This window comes from Eublepharis macularius, chromosome 9, assembly GCF_028583425.1.
Source record: "Eublepharis macularius isolate TG4126 chromosome 9, MPM_Emac_v1.0, whole genome shotgun sequence".
Lineage (NCBI taxonomy): Eukaryota > Metazoa > Chordata > Lepidosauria > Squamata > Eublepharidae > Eublepharis > Eublepharis macularius.
This window is the reverse complement of record NC_072798.1, coordinates 4,393,839-4,411,384: the sequence shown is the minus strand read 5'-3', so window position 1 is coordinate 4,411,384 and position 17,546 is coordinate 4,393,839. Positions and strand designations below refer to the sequence as shown.

At 43.0% G+C, this 17,546-nt stretch overlaps 1 protein-coding gene across 1 annotated transcript in view; it reads right to left on the bottom strand.

Moving 5' to 3' along the window:
- NET1 (neuroepithelial cell transforming 1) overlaps positions 1–12,172 on the bottom strand; it is a 77,592-nt gene extending 65,420 nt beyond the window's left edge. The window contains exon 1 of the mRNA XM_054988142.1: positions 11,968–12,172. Within this exon, the coding sequence (XP_054844117.1) occupies positions 11,968–12,134 (167 nt within the window). The 5' untranslated portion in view covers positions 12,135–12,172. The remainder of the gene's footprint in view (positions 1–11,967) is intronic.
- Positions 12,173–17,546: the final 5,374 nt, after the last annotated feature.

The window sequence follows — 17,546 nt, the reverse complement described above, 5'->3', positions numbered from 1 at the left end:
CAACAATTAGTTTGGGCAAATGTCTTGCAAAAGTCCCCCATGCTAGCCATGGATGCTGGCTTTGCAACCTGCACATCACTACACGTCATCCGCTGTAGGAAGCCTGCCAAGGATCAGGTTTATCTCCATGCAGTGCAAACTTCTAATTGCCAGCAATTCCTGCATCTCAAGCTACTTCTTAAAAAGTAGCAGCAGGAGATGGCTTAAAATTTCAAGTTTTGCTCCTCATCACCCAGGCAGTTTTCCACATCATTTTATATATATGGGCTTTCTTCCCACAAGCTGTTTATTACCGCCCTCCGACCACTCTGCTGTTTATGCTCATAATGCTTGTACAGACATACGGCCACTAACATCTCTGATATGGTGAGAAGGGGGGGGGGGGCGTTACATAAAGTGAAAAGGTACATTTGCAGAAACAATTCTTAAACGTAAAGTAACGACGCAAGAGATTGGGGCAGCTGGTGGGGATGCCAACTATAGTCTCCTGCAGCTACTTAGCGCTCCATCCAAGTGAAAGTGAATAAAGTACTTGTCAAATAGGTGTTAATGTCTCACAATTAGTTTGGGCGTATGTCTTGCAAAGTCACCCATTCCAGCCACGGAGGCCGGCTTTGCAACCTGCACATCACTACACTTAAACCACTGTAGGATTAAGAGTACATTAAGGGTAGGATTAAGTGCAATCCTAAACATAGTTACTCCAGTCTAAATCCATGTAAATCAATGGATCAATGCCCATTTCTTATTAAATGTGCGGGGGATGCTTCTCAGCTATTTAAGAGGGGAAATAGTTTGTAGCCAGGGAAGAAAAAGTGTTTTATCCTCAAGCTCAAAAAAAGGATGTTTAGAAAAATTCACTTCGTTCTAGATACTTAAGATCAAAAGATTTTCCATGCAGAACAAAAGGAAAGGAGGCAAAGGAAAGCTCAAGTCAAAATCTACAAACGCCTTCACTTGCGCCACCTTGTGCTCATGCTTGTACCCTGCAGCGCAGAAGCATAAAAAATACTGTTTTCTGTGCTATAATAATTTTTGTGGTGTTCACTTCGAGGATTTCAGAATAAAAGAAATGCCATGTAAGTTGGATGCATAAGCAGTGAATTCTAAAATCCACATCTAAGGCCTTTCCAGGTATGGAGAAGGGCAGAAACAAAACCAAAAGAACATTAAAAACCGCGCACAAGTATCCCCAGAAAGCTTCAGAAACCCCCCAGTACTCTGGGCAAAATCAGATAGGCTGTAGTCTTGTTTGAGAAAAAGTTTCTCTCTGTGTACAAGCAAGCAACAGATTTGCCCTCGTTTTCTTACCTGCACTACTGGTCATACTGAAAGCCCTTCACAGCTTGGCGACCGTGTATCTGGAGGGAATCTGCCTCCCCCTTTACAGGCCCACCTGCCAGCTTGGATCACAATGAGACCATCTGCTCTAGGCTCTCTCCTTTCAGAGAGGAATACCGGGCTACTACACGACCTACGGCCTTCTCTCCTTCCCAGATCAGGTCCAGGGCAGCTTCATCAGCCGGGCTCAGAAAGTTTTGTGTGGCTGCTCTTTTCCAGTTAACCTTTGGGACTCGGCTAGACTTGAATTCATGTTCTGGAAGTTACACTGGGGCAGAATTTTTATTATCGGGCCCTGGTGGCTGCGGCTTTGGGTAGAAAAGCTTGCTGTTCTTCAGGCTTTTCAGGTGGTTGTCTGGAGCACGCTTTGATTCATGCATTGATGGGAATGCTGGAAAGCTGCAGTTGTACCACATTAGAAAAAATCCATGCAGATCCACCCTCAGGAGACTTTTCTGTGATCACAACTAGAGGCGGATAGCAGGCCTACCACTTTGAAGGGCGAAACATGAAGCAAACACATACACAAGCAGGCATCACAGTGGTAAGCCCGCCCTTATTAAAATACAAGAAAATGAAAGCTGTTGTATGTTTTTGTTAACCGAGTTCTTCTTCTTTGGAGTTCAGCATTTTTCCTTCCACTCAATTCCACATAATATGAGTGGGTCTTATCTGATTTGCAATGAAAGCTGAAGGCCGAGGATGTCTACATTACTGCTGCCTGGTAGACAGTTTAGTTCCTTAGGCACCTCCTAATTAAATATTTCCAACAGTATCACTATCTTCTACTGCCATCTACTGGATACGAGCTGACATGCAGCTCATGCTTCACAGCTTGGCTAAAGGAGATCCACCTCTGTTAGTCTTTAGCCTTGAAAACCCCAGCAGAGGCCCCCATAAGTCAGCTATAACTTGACAGCACTCTCCACCACCAAAGGAAGTATACTCTGACCTGGACAGCCCACCCTAGCCTTATCTTGTCAGATCTCAGAAGCTAAACTGGGTCAGCCCTGGAAAAGAGACCACTGAGGAAGTCTAGGACTGCTACACTGAGGTCTTCTCCTGGCCTTTGTTAAGTTAATCAAGCCAATCAAGTCTTCGTCCAAGGCTTGAGTTGGCCACCTGTCAAGTAAAGTAGCCATGTCCATATTTGGAATTCCGTCCACTCCTCTAAAATTCAAACCTTCCAATTAGATTCAAAGTGTGTAGCCTGGACCCAATCCAGTCACAGCAGAAAATCTGCCCTCTTCAATACAACTAGAGGTGCATAAAAGCCATGTCTCAGCCCCAGAACTTTGGTAGCAGCTTTCTGGATCCTACCTGCTACCCCAACCCCACAGTTGATCAACTCTTGCTGAAATCACTCTGGGCTTCTCACAGACCACAACAAGCTTCCAACACCTTGGATCCTTCCTTCTTCCTCCTGATTTCTACACAGAACAGGAAAGCTGTATCTTTGCTCCCCATCTCTAATCTATCTCCCCTTATTTTTCATTCACGCTGCACTAAACAGAGCTAGCATTTTATCCCTCTCTGCTAGCCTCATAGTTGGAAATACTGTGCACTTGCTTCGCTTCTCTTCAGTTCCCCATTTCCCCATATTTACAGCCTTTAGCATAGAGGTAACTCCTGCTCCAAAGTGGAATCGCTCTGGCTGATGTTTTCTGGGTGATGTTCAGAAATGTGCTATTTGCTTGGTTTTTGTTTTAATATCTGCTAATATTTATTCAGGACAAGTCCCTTCTCCAAACCCCTCAATAAAATCCATATTTCTCTTTAAACTTCTAAAGACTGTTTCTGTTGTCTTTTTCCAGCTGAGTCGCACTCCTCACATTTACTCTCAGCCACCTCACTAGGTAAAGATCCCTGTTCCCACTTCCTGAACAAACAAGCAAGCTAATTTTCAGTCTGAACACGCATGTTCACACATGTGCAGGGATGTGATAACAATCCGCCAATACCTTTTCTTCCAGTTTTGGGGACCACTGAAAAACAAACCCCTATAATATGTCCTCATTTAGGTGAAATATTTAAGACAAGTTTTACTCACTCAAAATATGCAGCGTGCAGACTTCTATGCAAAATAATCTACAGCATTAGATAATGAAAATTCTTGTGTATACCGTAGATATACATAATTTATTTCCAAAGATGTTTATTGTCTAAATTTAAATAATTAAACAACAATCAAAACACTCTGTGTTTGATAACAGTCTTAAAGAATTCAGTGCTTTCAATATGATAAAGTTTAGTTCAATATCCAAATATGCTGGTAGTCCTACTTTGACTATATCTACCTAAATACTGCACTTTCTTCTGTTAACTACAAAATTTGTTTAATTTCAACTTTTATTTTTTCCTACCTCTCAGATGGAAAAATTAAGCTAGCATAGGATGGTGCAGTTTCCAGTATTCGGCATACTTGTAATTTTGCTTGTAGAAAATTAAGGATTTTATAGTTTTAAATTTCATAAATATATGATACAGTTTTATGTGCCAAATTATAAATGATGCATTTTATGTTGTTAAAGCATTAAAATGAGTTTGGGTTTGATAGAAAAATAAGTACTGCACATATTTCAGTTTTCTCTGTATTTTTCAGGAAAGAAAAAAAGAACCTGAGGGAAATGATTTCAAAATTTATGGAAATTTTACATCTCTATCCCTTGTACACATTCTTGTCAGTATACATAATTGGCCGACTCAAGAATAAACTAAACTAAGAGCCTAGGGGTTAACTAGACCCAGCACTGCTGGAGAAGCAAGTAAATACAGCTGCAAATGCGGCCTTCTCACAAGTCAACTAGCCTGGAAGGTGGCCCCTTACCTTGATACAGCCGATCTGGCCACCTGAATTCATTCCACAGTAACATCGAGACTAGACTGCTGTAATGCACTCTACATTGTCAAAAAGGCGACTCTGAAATCCCTGGGAAAATTGGGTCTTTCCCCTCAAAGTCTGCTAGTCATGGGGTTAGACCGGGCAAAATCACTCATTAAGCAGAGTGACAGACATTGAAAGACAAACAGATTTACTTAGAGCACCAGGTTTTATTTCTTCAGATACTACTTAATATATTGCCGCTCCTGCAGCCTATTTTTACTTTCTTGAATCCAGTAACTCCAGAAGGGCATTTACCTTAGCTAGAAGTTCAACTCTACCCTCTGCTGTTCTGGAAGGGAAGTTTAAAGCTGTCCCTTACTCTCTTAGGCTTTGCTCCTGTCCCCTAAGAGAAATTGATTCAATGGAGCCCATCTTCTTTAACTGTCCAAATCACAGTAAATTTAGAGTGGAAACCATTAGTCCATTAGTAGAAAGATTCCCTGGAAGTTCAAATAAAATCAAACTTGATTATCTTTTGTCTGAGCGGAATCACCAGACAACACGTCAAGTAGCAAGATTCTGTGCCCAGGTCTACAAGCAACATAAATCACATAAGGCAGACTGAATGTATTTTAACCTTTTAAACAACTAATTTATGATGATTTTATTTTCTACTCTTATATTTATTCACTGTTCTTCTCCTGTATCCAGTCTCAACTGTTTTTAAACTGATTTGCAAATGGTTTTATATGTGCTGGTCGCAGACTGTAATAATAAACTTGACTTGACTCTCTACATTGGTCTCCCCTCAAAGTCAACTTGGAGACATAAACTGGTGCAGAACACAGCAGCTTGTTTACTCTGAGGAGTTAGATGGAGCATGCATATCACTCCCATTCTGCACTCTACTGACTTATCAGTTACCCGGCACAATTCAAGGTCATGACTACCACATTCAAAGCCCTTCACGGCCTCGGCCTCACATATCTGTGCAGCCACCTCTTCCACCATGGCAGCTTTGCTCATCTGGACAGGACTTTCTGCAGATACCGCCCTGGAGTTGGGTAAAATCAACAGCTTTCTCTGTGGTGCCCCCCCCCCCTTATGGAATGCCCTGCCTGAGGTGGTCAGGAAAGCCTCTTCTCTCCTGGCTTTCCACAAACTATGCAAAGCTAAATTATTCAGGAGGGGTTTCTACCCGGATTACAGGACTACATCATAAGAAATAGCTCAGAGAGATGCCTGGGTAGGGACAAGGACTGAATGCTTTGCCACTGGGTACCATTTGCTGATGTAGATAAGCGCCTACCAGTGAGTTTCAACACTGCAACATGCAATGGACATTAGTTGTGCTTTTTTCCAGATAGATTTCATCCCTGTGCTCAGCTTTATGCTTGTTTGAAAAACCAGGGTCGTTTCATGTGCTGTCCCCCCTCCCCAGTATGTAGGCCTTTGCTGACAGTTTAAGCATTTTGTCCTCTGCCAATTCCATTTGCTTTCTCTGTATTTTTTACTATCATCATGTAACCCTGAGCACTTCAGTCCTGACTTCTTTGGTTCAGGCTGTATGCATAATATTTAGCTACTGGCTTAGCATATGGCTGTTATCTGCATTTGTTTTTTTTTCACTTTTTTGCGCTTTATCTTGCATGGGGGCCACCTCAGAAGAGTAGTGCCGGGTACAAGCATTTTAAATAAAATTGAAAGAAAATGCACAGTGGATGTGGAATTTCTGCAAAAGAGATTGTAAAACCTATTTTTAAACATTGTTTTCAATGAAACTCACACTTCTAAACACAATGAGCATTCTGCATAAAACCGGTTTTGTTACTTTACTCAAAACTTGTAATAGTTTGCTACGAAATGGATGACCAATTTTAATGTTCTCTTAGATCCATACAAAAAATATACATAACCAATGAAACCCATAAAAACATTCTTGTAAAATAACTTTACTAAAAAGCTAAAGCTAGTATTAACAACAGAAGCGATGCTGTGTCTCAGCACTCTCAATTACTAGAGAGACACTAGGGGGGTAAGGCTGAGACGCTGGTCTACTGATCGATACTGGTAAAAGAACAGGTCATCATTCCACAGGCAAGAACACCTCTGTACGAGTGACGGCCTACCTCTTCTATTGAATGACATGACAGATGGGAGCAGCAAGGGTGAGGGGCTCTTCTTCCCCCTTGCATCCATCTATCTGTGTGTCTTGCTCACACACCCACAACTGAGTAGCAAGCACTTCCTTCACTCCAGCTCATTCTTGGAAACTTGTGGAATAAACTCTGCACATGTGCAAAGGCTCTAAGCCCTAGGTGCCAGAATTTCTGTAAATAAAAGGTTGCTGCTCTACACAAGTTAGAAGTGTTTAGGAGTCTACTGCATCACAGTGGGAAGACAAAGCTTGTCTGTGAGCTGGGCCCATGGTGCTGTGCAAAACTGGGCCGGGGGGGGGGGGGGGGAGTGAAGTCTCCCAGAAGCCAGTTGTGAAATGTGCACACTTCCTCTCTTGTTATTACTGCAGTAAAATGCATTCACTATTTCAGGAACGTTTGATGGTCAATTGACCAGCTGTTTTTGTTTGCTTGCTTGACCAGTCAAATAACTCATTCACGTGGAGGTAAGCTGGAAAAAGTTTTCATCACTTATGCTCCAGAGGAAGCGTACGAAAGGAAAGAAATTACCAAATGGGATGCATCAGAACTACCCGGGAAAGGCAACTGATTTTTACTTCAGTGAATTAGCTCACAAACTAGTTGTCAAAAGGAAGAGTCTACTCATTAAAAAAAATCCAGATTTTATTGTTGATGACAGCATCTGCTTCAAGACTAGGTGAAAAGAACGGATAGCATTGGAAGAAGAGAGGTGGAAAGCCTTAAGAGTGATGTCAAGGAATGTAAAGGAGATTCAGAAAGCAACAAGAATACACTGTAGAATTTCCAGAATAAGATCAGTGACTTTTTAAGAGCTAAATTATACTCTCTTCCAGTAAAACAAAATGACCAGTTAATACTATACAGAACTTAAACTATCTAACTGTCTTAAACTTTGCGGTTACGTGCAGTGATGTGGGTTTTGAATAAAAAATTTTCCGATTCAAATTTAAATAATTTTAATAATGTTAACAGAATGTAAATAATGTTAGCAAAAGAAGGCAAACAAACTATGCATAGGCTTGGACCTGGAAGCAGCACAGAGGTTTGCCCATGCTTCATATTCCACATTTAGCCCATCCAACATGACTGATCTGCAACATAATAGATCTGAGAGCAGATAAACACTCACAGTGCAATCCTAAACAGAGTGGGCTTAGACTGAACTAACTTTGCTCAGGATTGCACTGTACATTTATGTATGTGGGGCACAAATTTTTCCACAGAAGAATTTCCACCGCACAGCACGGGTTATGCGCGAGCTCAAACAGAAAAGCTCTGCAGTGTTTTCAGAAGGAATTAACGCTCAGACTCTGAACGACTGAAGGAACAGCCCACTTCAGCAGAAGTATTAATGAAAGAGTTTATGCTACAGGACCACTCGCCAAGACAGAACTATGGGGATGAGCTATGGGGACACATTCAAAAATCCAAGTCCTTCATCTACAGTCTAAAGTAGTACAGTTTGCTCTAGAACACATATACAGACCAGGCCTAAATTTAAGAGCCGCACCAGTCCATATAACATTCCAGAGGCAAAGCAAGGGGTTCCTCGGAAAACTGCACTAGATCAGGAAAAAGGGGACACCCTATCAGAGGAAAAAACTCTAATTGTCAAGAAAATTTTTATCAGTTTTAGAAATCTTTTTAAGAAAGTGCAAAAGTGCTTAAAGTGTCATATACATGCAATAAATACAGTATCAAACAGTAAATTCAAATGGGTCCTATCACAAATTCTTTACAAACACCACCGGATGTTGGTTGTTGTGGGTTTTCCGGGCTGTATTGCCGTGGTCTTGGCATTGTAGTTCCTGACGTTTCGCCAGCAGCTGTGGCTGGCATCTTCAGAGGTGTGGCTGGCATCTTCAGAGACACCTCTGAAGATGCCAGCCACAGCTGCTGGCGAAACGTCAGGAACTACAATGCCAAGACCACGGCAATACAGCCCGGAAAACCCACAACAACCATCGTTCTCCGGCCGTGAAAGCCTTCGACAATACACCACCGGATGTATTACTAGCTGCAGAGTCTCCCGACTCGCTTCAAAAGTGTTCTTAAAGTACTTGCGAAAGTTTTAGCTGGCATTTTGCCTTATCAGCAGGAATTGCAAAATCGCCCCCTTTTTCTTCATATAACATTCCACACAGCTGACTTTCCATGTCTATTACACATGTAACATTAACCGTCATCATATATAAAGCAGGCCTAAAATACAGCTATGGAAGGGAGGGCAAATCACCACCACCACCCCTTCCAACCAACAGTGATAGACTTGCCCTGTCAGTGAAGTAAATCCATAGATCAGGGGTTGACAAACCCCAGGCGCTATGGTGCCTAGTACTTTCAGCAATTACTTTATTGTAGCATTTCCTGGCGATCCTCAGAAGAAATACAAAGCTTATTTATAATTTAATATGTTTTGTTGTATGACATAAAAACGAACATGAAAATACCCGACTCAACCACTCCGGTCATCTTCTGAGGCCCAACTTCAGGTGCCCCTGCCGTCTGAAGCTAAATGGGGGGGGGGGGGGGCAACGTGAGAAAGCGCTTGTCATGGTGCCCAAACTCTAGAACTCCTTCCCCTGGGAGATTCACCTGTCTTGCTCTCTCATTTTCTTCCATCACGGGGTAAAGATTTTGTTTTGTTTAGCATTCTCTCTCTAACTCTCATTGGCCCTCCACCCTGTCTGTGTATCTGTGTGTTTATAAGTTTTCTTTAATTAAAATATTTTCTATCTATATTTTAACACTGCTTTCATTGTTTACTGCCTTGGGTATCCTAAGTTGGGAGGAAAGGTAGCATACAAATGTTTTCAATAAACAAAATGAGCATGAAATTTTTGTCATTTCTTGTCTTATTTTTTTAACTTTACACCATTCAGTGGTGGCCGATGAATTTATTTATTAAACAATTGTTTTCTATACTGGCACTAATATTCAATTAAATGGAGCTTTTTAAAGTAATAATGAAAATTATCAAAAGCTGGAGAGATGTTAGGCTAGGGTTAGAGGTTAGCTTTTTGTTGTAGTGATGATAAGAGCACATTTTTGTCATAGCTTTAATAAAATTATGATAAATTGTGAAGCATTTTGGACTAGGTTTTGCAGCATCAATAGGTAGAAAATATGTTCATGAAAATACCTGAAATGTCTGAGGCTAAATTTTTAGGATGGTTCCTAGAGCTAAAGAAAATAGGCCTGCCTTAGATGCAGTATAGAGATGGAGGGAAGGAGGAATGTGGCCACCTTGCAAGGATGATTTCTAAATTCAAATTAAATAGCAAACTTGAGGAAGTCCAGTAGCGGGTTGGGAAGAAGTAACATCACAATCCAATGGCTCTTCAGCTATCAAGCAAGGGGCCTTAAATAGAAGCAGGTGGCGAACGAAGTTGGGGTCCTGGCCATGCAAAGCACAGCTAATATCTAAGGAACTACAAAAGGTTTTGGGATAAACAGACAGAAGAAACCCACCCCCAACAAGCCACTTTTGAACCAAAGAAACTTTCAAAAGTAAGTTGTGATAGGGCATGAAGGCCTGCAGGTCAAAAAAAGTAATTAATAATTTTTGCTGGACGCACCCAAATCTTTGAGTGTGTTTAAACTGGAACAAGGCAAACATAATATGCCGCAACATGACGAGCCTGTAGCGTAGTGATCTGTGTACTGGACAAGACTGGGGAGACCCATGTTGTAATCTGCACTCAAGCATAAATGCTCACAGGGTGACCTTGAACCAAAACACAATCCACACAAAACGTTTTATTAGAAATAGCCCAATGACACATAACAGCATGCAAGCTTTCCACTTCCGCAGAACTCTTCTTCAGGCAGAATGTTACAAAAGCATTTTTAAAACAGAACAAGATGCAAAGACTTGGTGTAGTCCGCGGCACACATAAGTGTATTAGAGGCAGGGCTGATGTTGGTAGCCAGTGCCAGCCAACTTTTTTGTAAGCAAGAGGCCATAAAGGGGTTACATTCCACAGGAAACACATCAGCAAATGGGCCTTACGGCTCGCTGCTTTGAGCCAGCCACTGTCTCTCAGCCTCCCCTACCTCACAAGGTCATTGTGAGGATAAATGGGAGTGAGAAGTGCCATGCATACTGCCCAGAGTTCCTTTGAGGAATGGATATGAGCAAGCCAGAGGGACTCTAATCATTAAATGGCAGATCATAGTCAAGCCTTGCAGGCTACCTTCACTCCTCACATCCTGCAGCCAAGCCACATGGTTGGCAGGTTTTATTTCTACCCAACTATAAAGGATTTTGCTATAAAAACTGTTTCATAATTGTATTGTAGGGAGGGGGTCTCAAATGCTCTGCTAATGAGTTAGGAACCATAGACCTCACCACTATAGGCTTCACCACTGTGTTTTATTGGATTCCTACTAATGCGCTATGTCTTTGTGAACTTGTGTTTATCTACCCTATGGCATTGTTTTAAGGAAATATCCTTGAAATTGACGGAACTAATCTCACACTGTGTAATCCACCTTGAATCTCAGTGAAAAAGACAGACTATAAACGACATAAAATAAAATAAATAAAACCAGGCCTCTGAGGAAACTAGAAAGAACAACTAGTAACTAGAAAGAAACAATACGCCGTGAAAAGCTAACTATAAATACATGTATAAGCTTTCGAGAATCAAGTTCTCTTCGTCAGATGCCTGATACAGAGACTGGTCAAATACAGAAGATTTGACCAGTCTCTGTATCAGGCATCTGACGAAGAGAACTTGATTCTCGAAAGCTTATGCTACAATAAAATTGGTTAGTCTTAAAGGTGCTACTGGACTCTTTTTGATTTTGCTACCACAGACTAACACGGCTAACTCCTCTGCATCTATAAATACATGGGCATGTCTCAAATTACAAAACAGTTTTTATAGCATAATACTCGATATCAAAATTCATTCTATAAAGCACATAATTAATCATCTTCTAGATTGTAGCAGATCATTGATGTTCTGGATACCAATATTTATTTATTTATGTCATTTATAGTTCACCTTTCTCGCTGAGACTCAAGGCGGATTACAGAGTGTGAGATTAGTACAGTCGATTTCAAGGACATTTCCATAAACCATGCCGTAGGGTAAGTAAATACAAGTTTACAAAGACAGAGTAGTAGTAAGAATCCAATACAGAGTTGAAGAATTGCTGAGACAGAAGATAAGCAATTCTGACATTAGACAGCATGAAGCACAAGTAGCTCAGAGGAGCACGGACGGAGCACTTTCAAAATGGTTAATTATGCACTTTATAGAATGAATTTTGATATAACGGATATTGCTATAAAAAAGGTTTGATCATTTGGGACATGCAATGGATCCAGAGTGAGTTTTTTTCACGGCTTACTGCTTCTTTCAAACCTCCAGCGTGTGGCTGGGCGTCTCCAGAAATGACACCTGAACTCAAGGCCGCAGAGATCTTTTGACCCTGGAGAAAATGGCTTCCTTGGGACCGGTGTGGGGGGAGGCGCTCTGTGGCATTATACCCCAACGAGGCCCCGCCTCTCCCCAAACCCCTCCCCCAGCCTCCGCACCCCCAAACCTCCCGGAATTTCCCGGCCCAGAGTTGGCAACCCCACTATTAAAGGCCTCTCCCTGCGCTGAGGGTTCTCGCCCCTCCCCCACTCACCGCCCGCAGGAGGCAACAGCAGCCGCGGCCTGCTCGGTCCCGCCGGGGGTCTCGGTGAGCGACGCGCCGCCGCTGCGCCTCTCGGGAGCGGCCCCGGCAGCGCTGGGCCGCCGCCGCCTCCCCTGCCTCCTCAGAGGGGGCTTGCCGGGCAGCGGGCCGCTCTCCATGCCGGGCCGGGCCGGACTCGTCTCCTCTTCCGCCACCGCTGCCGAGCACGGGCGGAGAATAGTTAATGGCCGAGGAGGCCTCGCGCCCTCCCTCAGAGGTTTGAAAATGGCGGCGGGAGCGCCCTGGCCAATCAGCGTGGCCGGCCGGTTGCTAGGAGACCGCGGAGGCCTAGGCCGCTGCACCTCGGCTGAGGCGCCTTTGGGGAAGCAAAGGAGGGCTGAGTTGCTAAGCAGGCTTTTAAGACTAACCAATTTTATTGTAGCATAAGCTTTCGAGAATCAAGTTCTCTTTGTCAGATGCATGATCCAAACTGCATCTGACGAAGAGAACTTGATTCTCGAAAGCTTATGCTACAATAAAATTGGTTATTCTTAAAGGTGCTACTGGACTCTTTTTGATTTTGCTACTACAGACTAACACGGCTAACTCCTCTGGATCTAAGCAGGCTTTGAGTCCCGTGTGGCGCTATAGAGACTAACAAGATTTTTTCCAATACGAAAGAGCAAGAGTCCAGGGGGTTGCCAGCCTCCAGGTGGTGGCTGGAGATCTCCCAGAATTACAACCGATCTCCATAGATCCAGAGGAGTTAGCCGTGTTAGTCTGTAGTAGCAAAATGGCAGAGTCCAGTAGCACCTTTAAGACTAACCAACTTTACTGTAGCATAAGCTTTCAAGAACCACAGTTCTCTTTGTCAGATGCAAGAAGAAAATTGCTGCTTTGGAGGGTGGACTCTATGGCATTATAGTACCTATAAGACTAAAAGTTGTGGTAGGGTATGAGATTTCCTGAATCACAGTTCACTTCTTCAGATACTATACTGAAGATACAGATACTGAAGAAGTGAGCTGTAACTCACAAAAGCCTTCCACAAATTTTGTTAGTCTTATAGGTGCTACTGGACTCTCTCTTTTCTACTGCTACAGACTGACTAACATGGCTAGTCATCTTGATCTATCGAGATTTTTTTCAAGTGTACAAGCTTTCGAGACAGCTCCCTTCTTCAGATAGAAAGGAGTGGCCTCAGGGATCTCCACTCCTCCCAGAATCTGAAGAAGGGAGCTATGACTTTCAAAAGCTTATACACTTGAAAAAAAATCTTGTTGGTCTCCAAAGTGCCACACTGGACTCAAATCCTGCCTTTCTACTGCTGACCAACGTGGCTGTTCACCTGAAACTGAGATTCTCTCTAGATAATACTTTTGACACATATTCTTCACATGTTGGGAGATGCAACATTACCCGAGAATCATAGTTTTAAATGACAGAGCTGGCGGAGATCGCTCCAGAGGAGATGGATTCTCTCACAGCTCTCTGCCACCTCCGGTGTCTCCCCTTCCAGAGCCTTTGCCATGCCAAGGCTCAGTTAATTCAAAGTTTTAAGCAGCAAGAGACTCAGGGCAAAGGATCGGAGACAATCCAGCACACCAGAGGAGAGATGTGAGAGAATCTGTCCCCTCTGGAGCAATCTCCACTGGCTTTTTCTTTCAAAAATACGCTTCCCGGCTAACATAGAGTCTCCCAACACTTGACAGACATGCATCCCAGCATCACATGTAGAGAGACTAAGTTAATAATACTCTTTTGTTGCAAAATGTAACAAAAATTCAGAGGCGCTTGAAAGAGAAAACATTTCTTTCAATAGGAGCTTTTGTGGGTTAAAACCTGCTTCATCAGACAGATAATGTAATGGAAAACCATGCTCAAGGATTTTCATGGGGCAGGTTGGGGAAGGAGTTAAACAGGGTTGCCAGCTTCCAGGTGTAGCCTGGTGATCTGTTGGGATTACAACTGATCTCCAGACTGCAGAGATCAGCTGAAATGTCAGCTTTGGAGGGTGAACTCTGTCATGTATGCCTACCTGCACTACATGCCATGTGTATGTTATATGCAACCAATTAGTCCTCTGACACTATGCAGAGTTCTGAGTACCAGTCAATGCCTGTTATTTGGAAGTTCAGTGTGTTATCTCTGCTTTGAAACACTTTCACTTCTGCAGCTAACAGCCTTGAGACCTGATGCAGCCAGTCTGAAATGTATCTTGCCAGGGATGATTTCATTCCCAATTTGCTATTGTTGCTTATCGTAGTCTAAACTCTGATACTTTTTGTTTCTGGCGTTCGCACCAGAATTCCAATGGGCTACTAACCTGGGGGCGGGACATTAACCTATAACTAGTCATGCTTTCCCTCAATATGTCACTGCTGCCAATTCCACTGTCTGAGCACCTTGAACCTGATAGACCTCTAATAAAAGTTACCTCAACCAATTCACCTGTGTGATTGCTGTGGAGAACTTAGGGATTTACTTGCCAAGGACTGACAAACTCTGTGGAATCAAATCTTCACTCAGTTCCCTTCTCCCCCTAGTCCTCCTCAAATTTCCAGGAATTTCCCAACATGGACTGGGCAATGTATTGTCGAAGGCTTTCACAGCCGGAGAACGATGGTTGTTGTGGGTTTTCCGGGCTGTATTGCCGTGGTCTTGGCATTGTAGTTCCTGACGTTTCGCCAGCAGCTGTGGCTGGCATCTTCAGAGGTGTAACACCAAAAGACAGAGATCTCTCAGACACTGAGACACTGAGAGATCTCTGTCTTTTGGTGCTACACCTCTGAAGATGCCAGCCACAGCTGCTGGCGAAACGTCAGGAACTACAATGCCAAGATCACAAATACAGCCCGGAAAACCCACAACAACCATGGACTGGGCAACCTTAGCTAGTATCTAATTTGGAGTGAATTAACCGACTCTCTCTACACAAGACATCTGTCACATGAAGAACACGTGTCGGGACATACAATGTTAGACCAGAAGGATAGTTTTAAAAACAGAGCCGACGGCAGGGCAAAGGCTTCGCTATACACTGGAGCTGTGGGAAGGGGGTGTGAAATGCCAGAAGGGAAACTTCAGCCCATTAGAACCTCTCCAGGTCCAAGCCCGGCTCTGGAAAGCAGCTCCAACCCATTTTCATTCCTTGCTGCCCTCTGGTTGCCATCCCACACAGTTTTAGACTGGGGAGGTGAAACTGACAAAGCCTTTGGGGAGTTAAAGATAAAATTAACAAGCCCTCTGAGGAGCGATCTCCACCAGCTCCGTCTTTTTAAACTACGCTTCCCAGCTTAACATATCTCCCTACACTTGACAAACACATGCTGAGGCATCTCGTGTAGAGAGACTCGTATTCAGCTTTTCAAGCTGGAATCTCCCTCTAAGGGGGAAAGGAGAAGTTGATGTAGAAAGGGTAGATACCAGACCCTTCTAAATCAACAGAATTAGCCATTGCACATTCTGGATCGTGGGGGCGGGGGGGGGAGCCAGCAAAAGGGATCCCATGACACTTCATAAAGAAGCTTGTGATGCATTAAATCTAGGGGAGTTTTTCAGATAACATTTTATTCAAGGCCTAGATGCAAGGAGGGAAACCTACTAAAGGCTGGACCTGATATCTGGGTGGCCCATGCTACCTCCATCTCATCAGATCTCAGAAGCTAAATAGGGTCAGTGCTGGTTAGTGCCTGGATGGGAAACCACCAAGGAAGACCAGGGTTTCTATGCAAAGGCAGGCAATGTCAAATCACCTCTATTAGTCTCTTGCCCTGAAAACCCCATTGTGGGGGGTCACATGACTCACATGGCTACTCATCTTGATCTATCCAGATTTTTTTTCAACCTGATGGTGCTTTACAGACACACACCCTTAAGGCTGAAATGCTACTACCCAGTGGTCTTCTTGTTTGCATTCCTCAGTATCAGACATGGGAGTATTAACATTTGTTATAGGCTGAGCTTATTAGTGACATGCTTCTATCAAAGCAATACTTGCAAAAAGTAAAGTGAGATGCAGGAGAAAGACCCCAGATCACCTGCGGCTTTTTTGCAAGTCTGTTAAAATGCTGACTAGTAACAACATTTTCAACACACACAATGCCCAGTTCACATCCACTACAATACCTTGAATACAGGCATTGTGGGGAAGGCCATGTATGTAAGAGTTGTAAGTCCATCTACAGGGGGGGAAAGATAATGGAGGCTGTACTTTAAGTACTCCCACTGGAAAATCTCTAAGCTTTAAACAAGGCCCTTGCTTTAGGCTTCACTGGCCAGACTTAAGACGATTCCCTAAAATGGACTGACAAATTAGGTATCGCACCCTTCCTGAATCTCATACCCTATTTGCCTGAATAATGTTTTAAGTTTTCTTCCAGATACTCTAGCGAATCCACTGCACTGGAATGAGCAGTTCTGGCAAAAAAAACCAGAAACTGTCAAAAAAAAATCTCAAATTTCCTTTCTGTGCTGAAGGGAAATGAGGAGGGAAGCTCTGGTTTTAGAAGCAGAAAACAGAATATCAGCCAGTACAAAGCAGTTTTGACTGGTTTTGTTATTTTAACGGTGCTTTCAAGCTGCAGTGTAACAGTTTGTACCAGACAAGACTTAATGAATTTTATGTTTATTACTACTTGGCATGCATGTCAGATCAAAGACTGCTAGCAGTGGTCTTCTAGCTCTCCTCAGAGCGCATGTGCACAGTAAGGCCACGTTACAATGCCATACAGAGTATTTATTCCAGTTTACCACAAGGATGATTTAACAAGACTTGAATCACACAGCTTCATTTGAGATAGGGGGCCATCAACCAGGGTCTACAGCTAATATTTGCATCTAATGTAGAGGGCAGAATTTCTTGGCAGAAAGATAGAAGGCTCAGGTTCACAAAAGCAGGCCAGGGATACATAGATATAGGATTGCCTCTTGCTTTCCCCATCTCCATGTTTAATCTTTAACTCGGGTGCTAATTTAAAAAAAAACAAACTATAGTCTGTTTTTAGCCTGAGAAAGGTTTCAGAGGCATTTTTTGCTGCTCTGTGTTTTGTGCTCTGTTGTGGTTTTGAATGCTGGGCTTTAATAATTTTTATGTTTTCAATTTACAACAGAAAAAGAACTGTTTTAATCTGTTAATCCCTTATGGAGGTGGTGGAGAGTGCCCTCAAGTCCTAGCTGATTTATGGCGACCCCTGGTGGGGTTTTCATGGCAAGAGACTAACAGAGATGGTTTGCCATTGTCTGCCTCTACAAATCTGGTCTTCATTGGAGGTCTCACTTCCAATTACTAACCAAGACTGACCCTGCTTAGCTTCTGAATTCTAACGAGATCAGGCTCACCTGGGCTACCCAGGTCAGGGCAATTCCTTATATATTATTTATTTAAAACATTTAAATATATTATTTATTTAAAATATTTTTATGCTGCCTACCAGGGCTTTTTTCTGGGAAAAGAGGTGGTGGAACTCAGTGGGTTGCCCTCAGAGAAAATTGTCACATGGCTGGTGGCCCTGCCCCCTGATCTCCAGACAGAGGGGAGTTTAGATTGTCCTCCGCACCTTGGCAGCACGGAGGGCCATCTAAACTCCCCT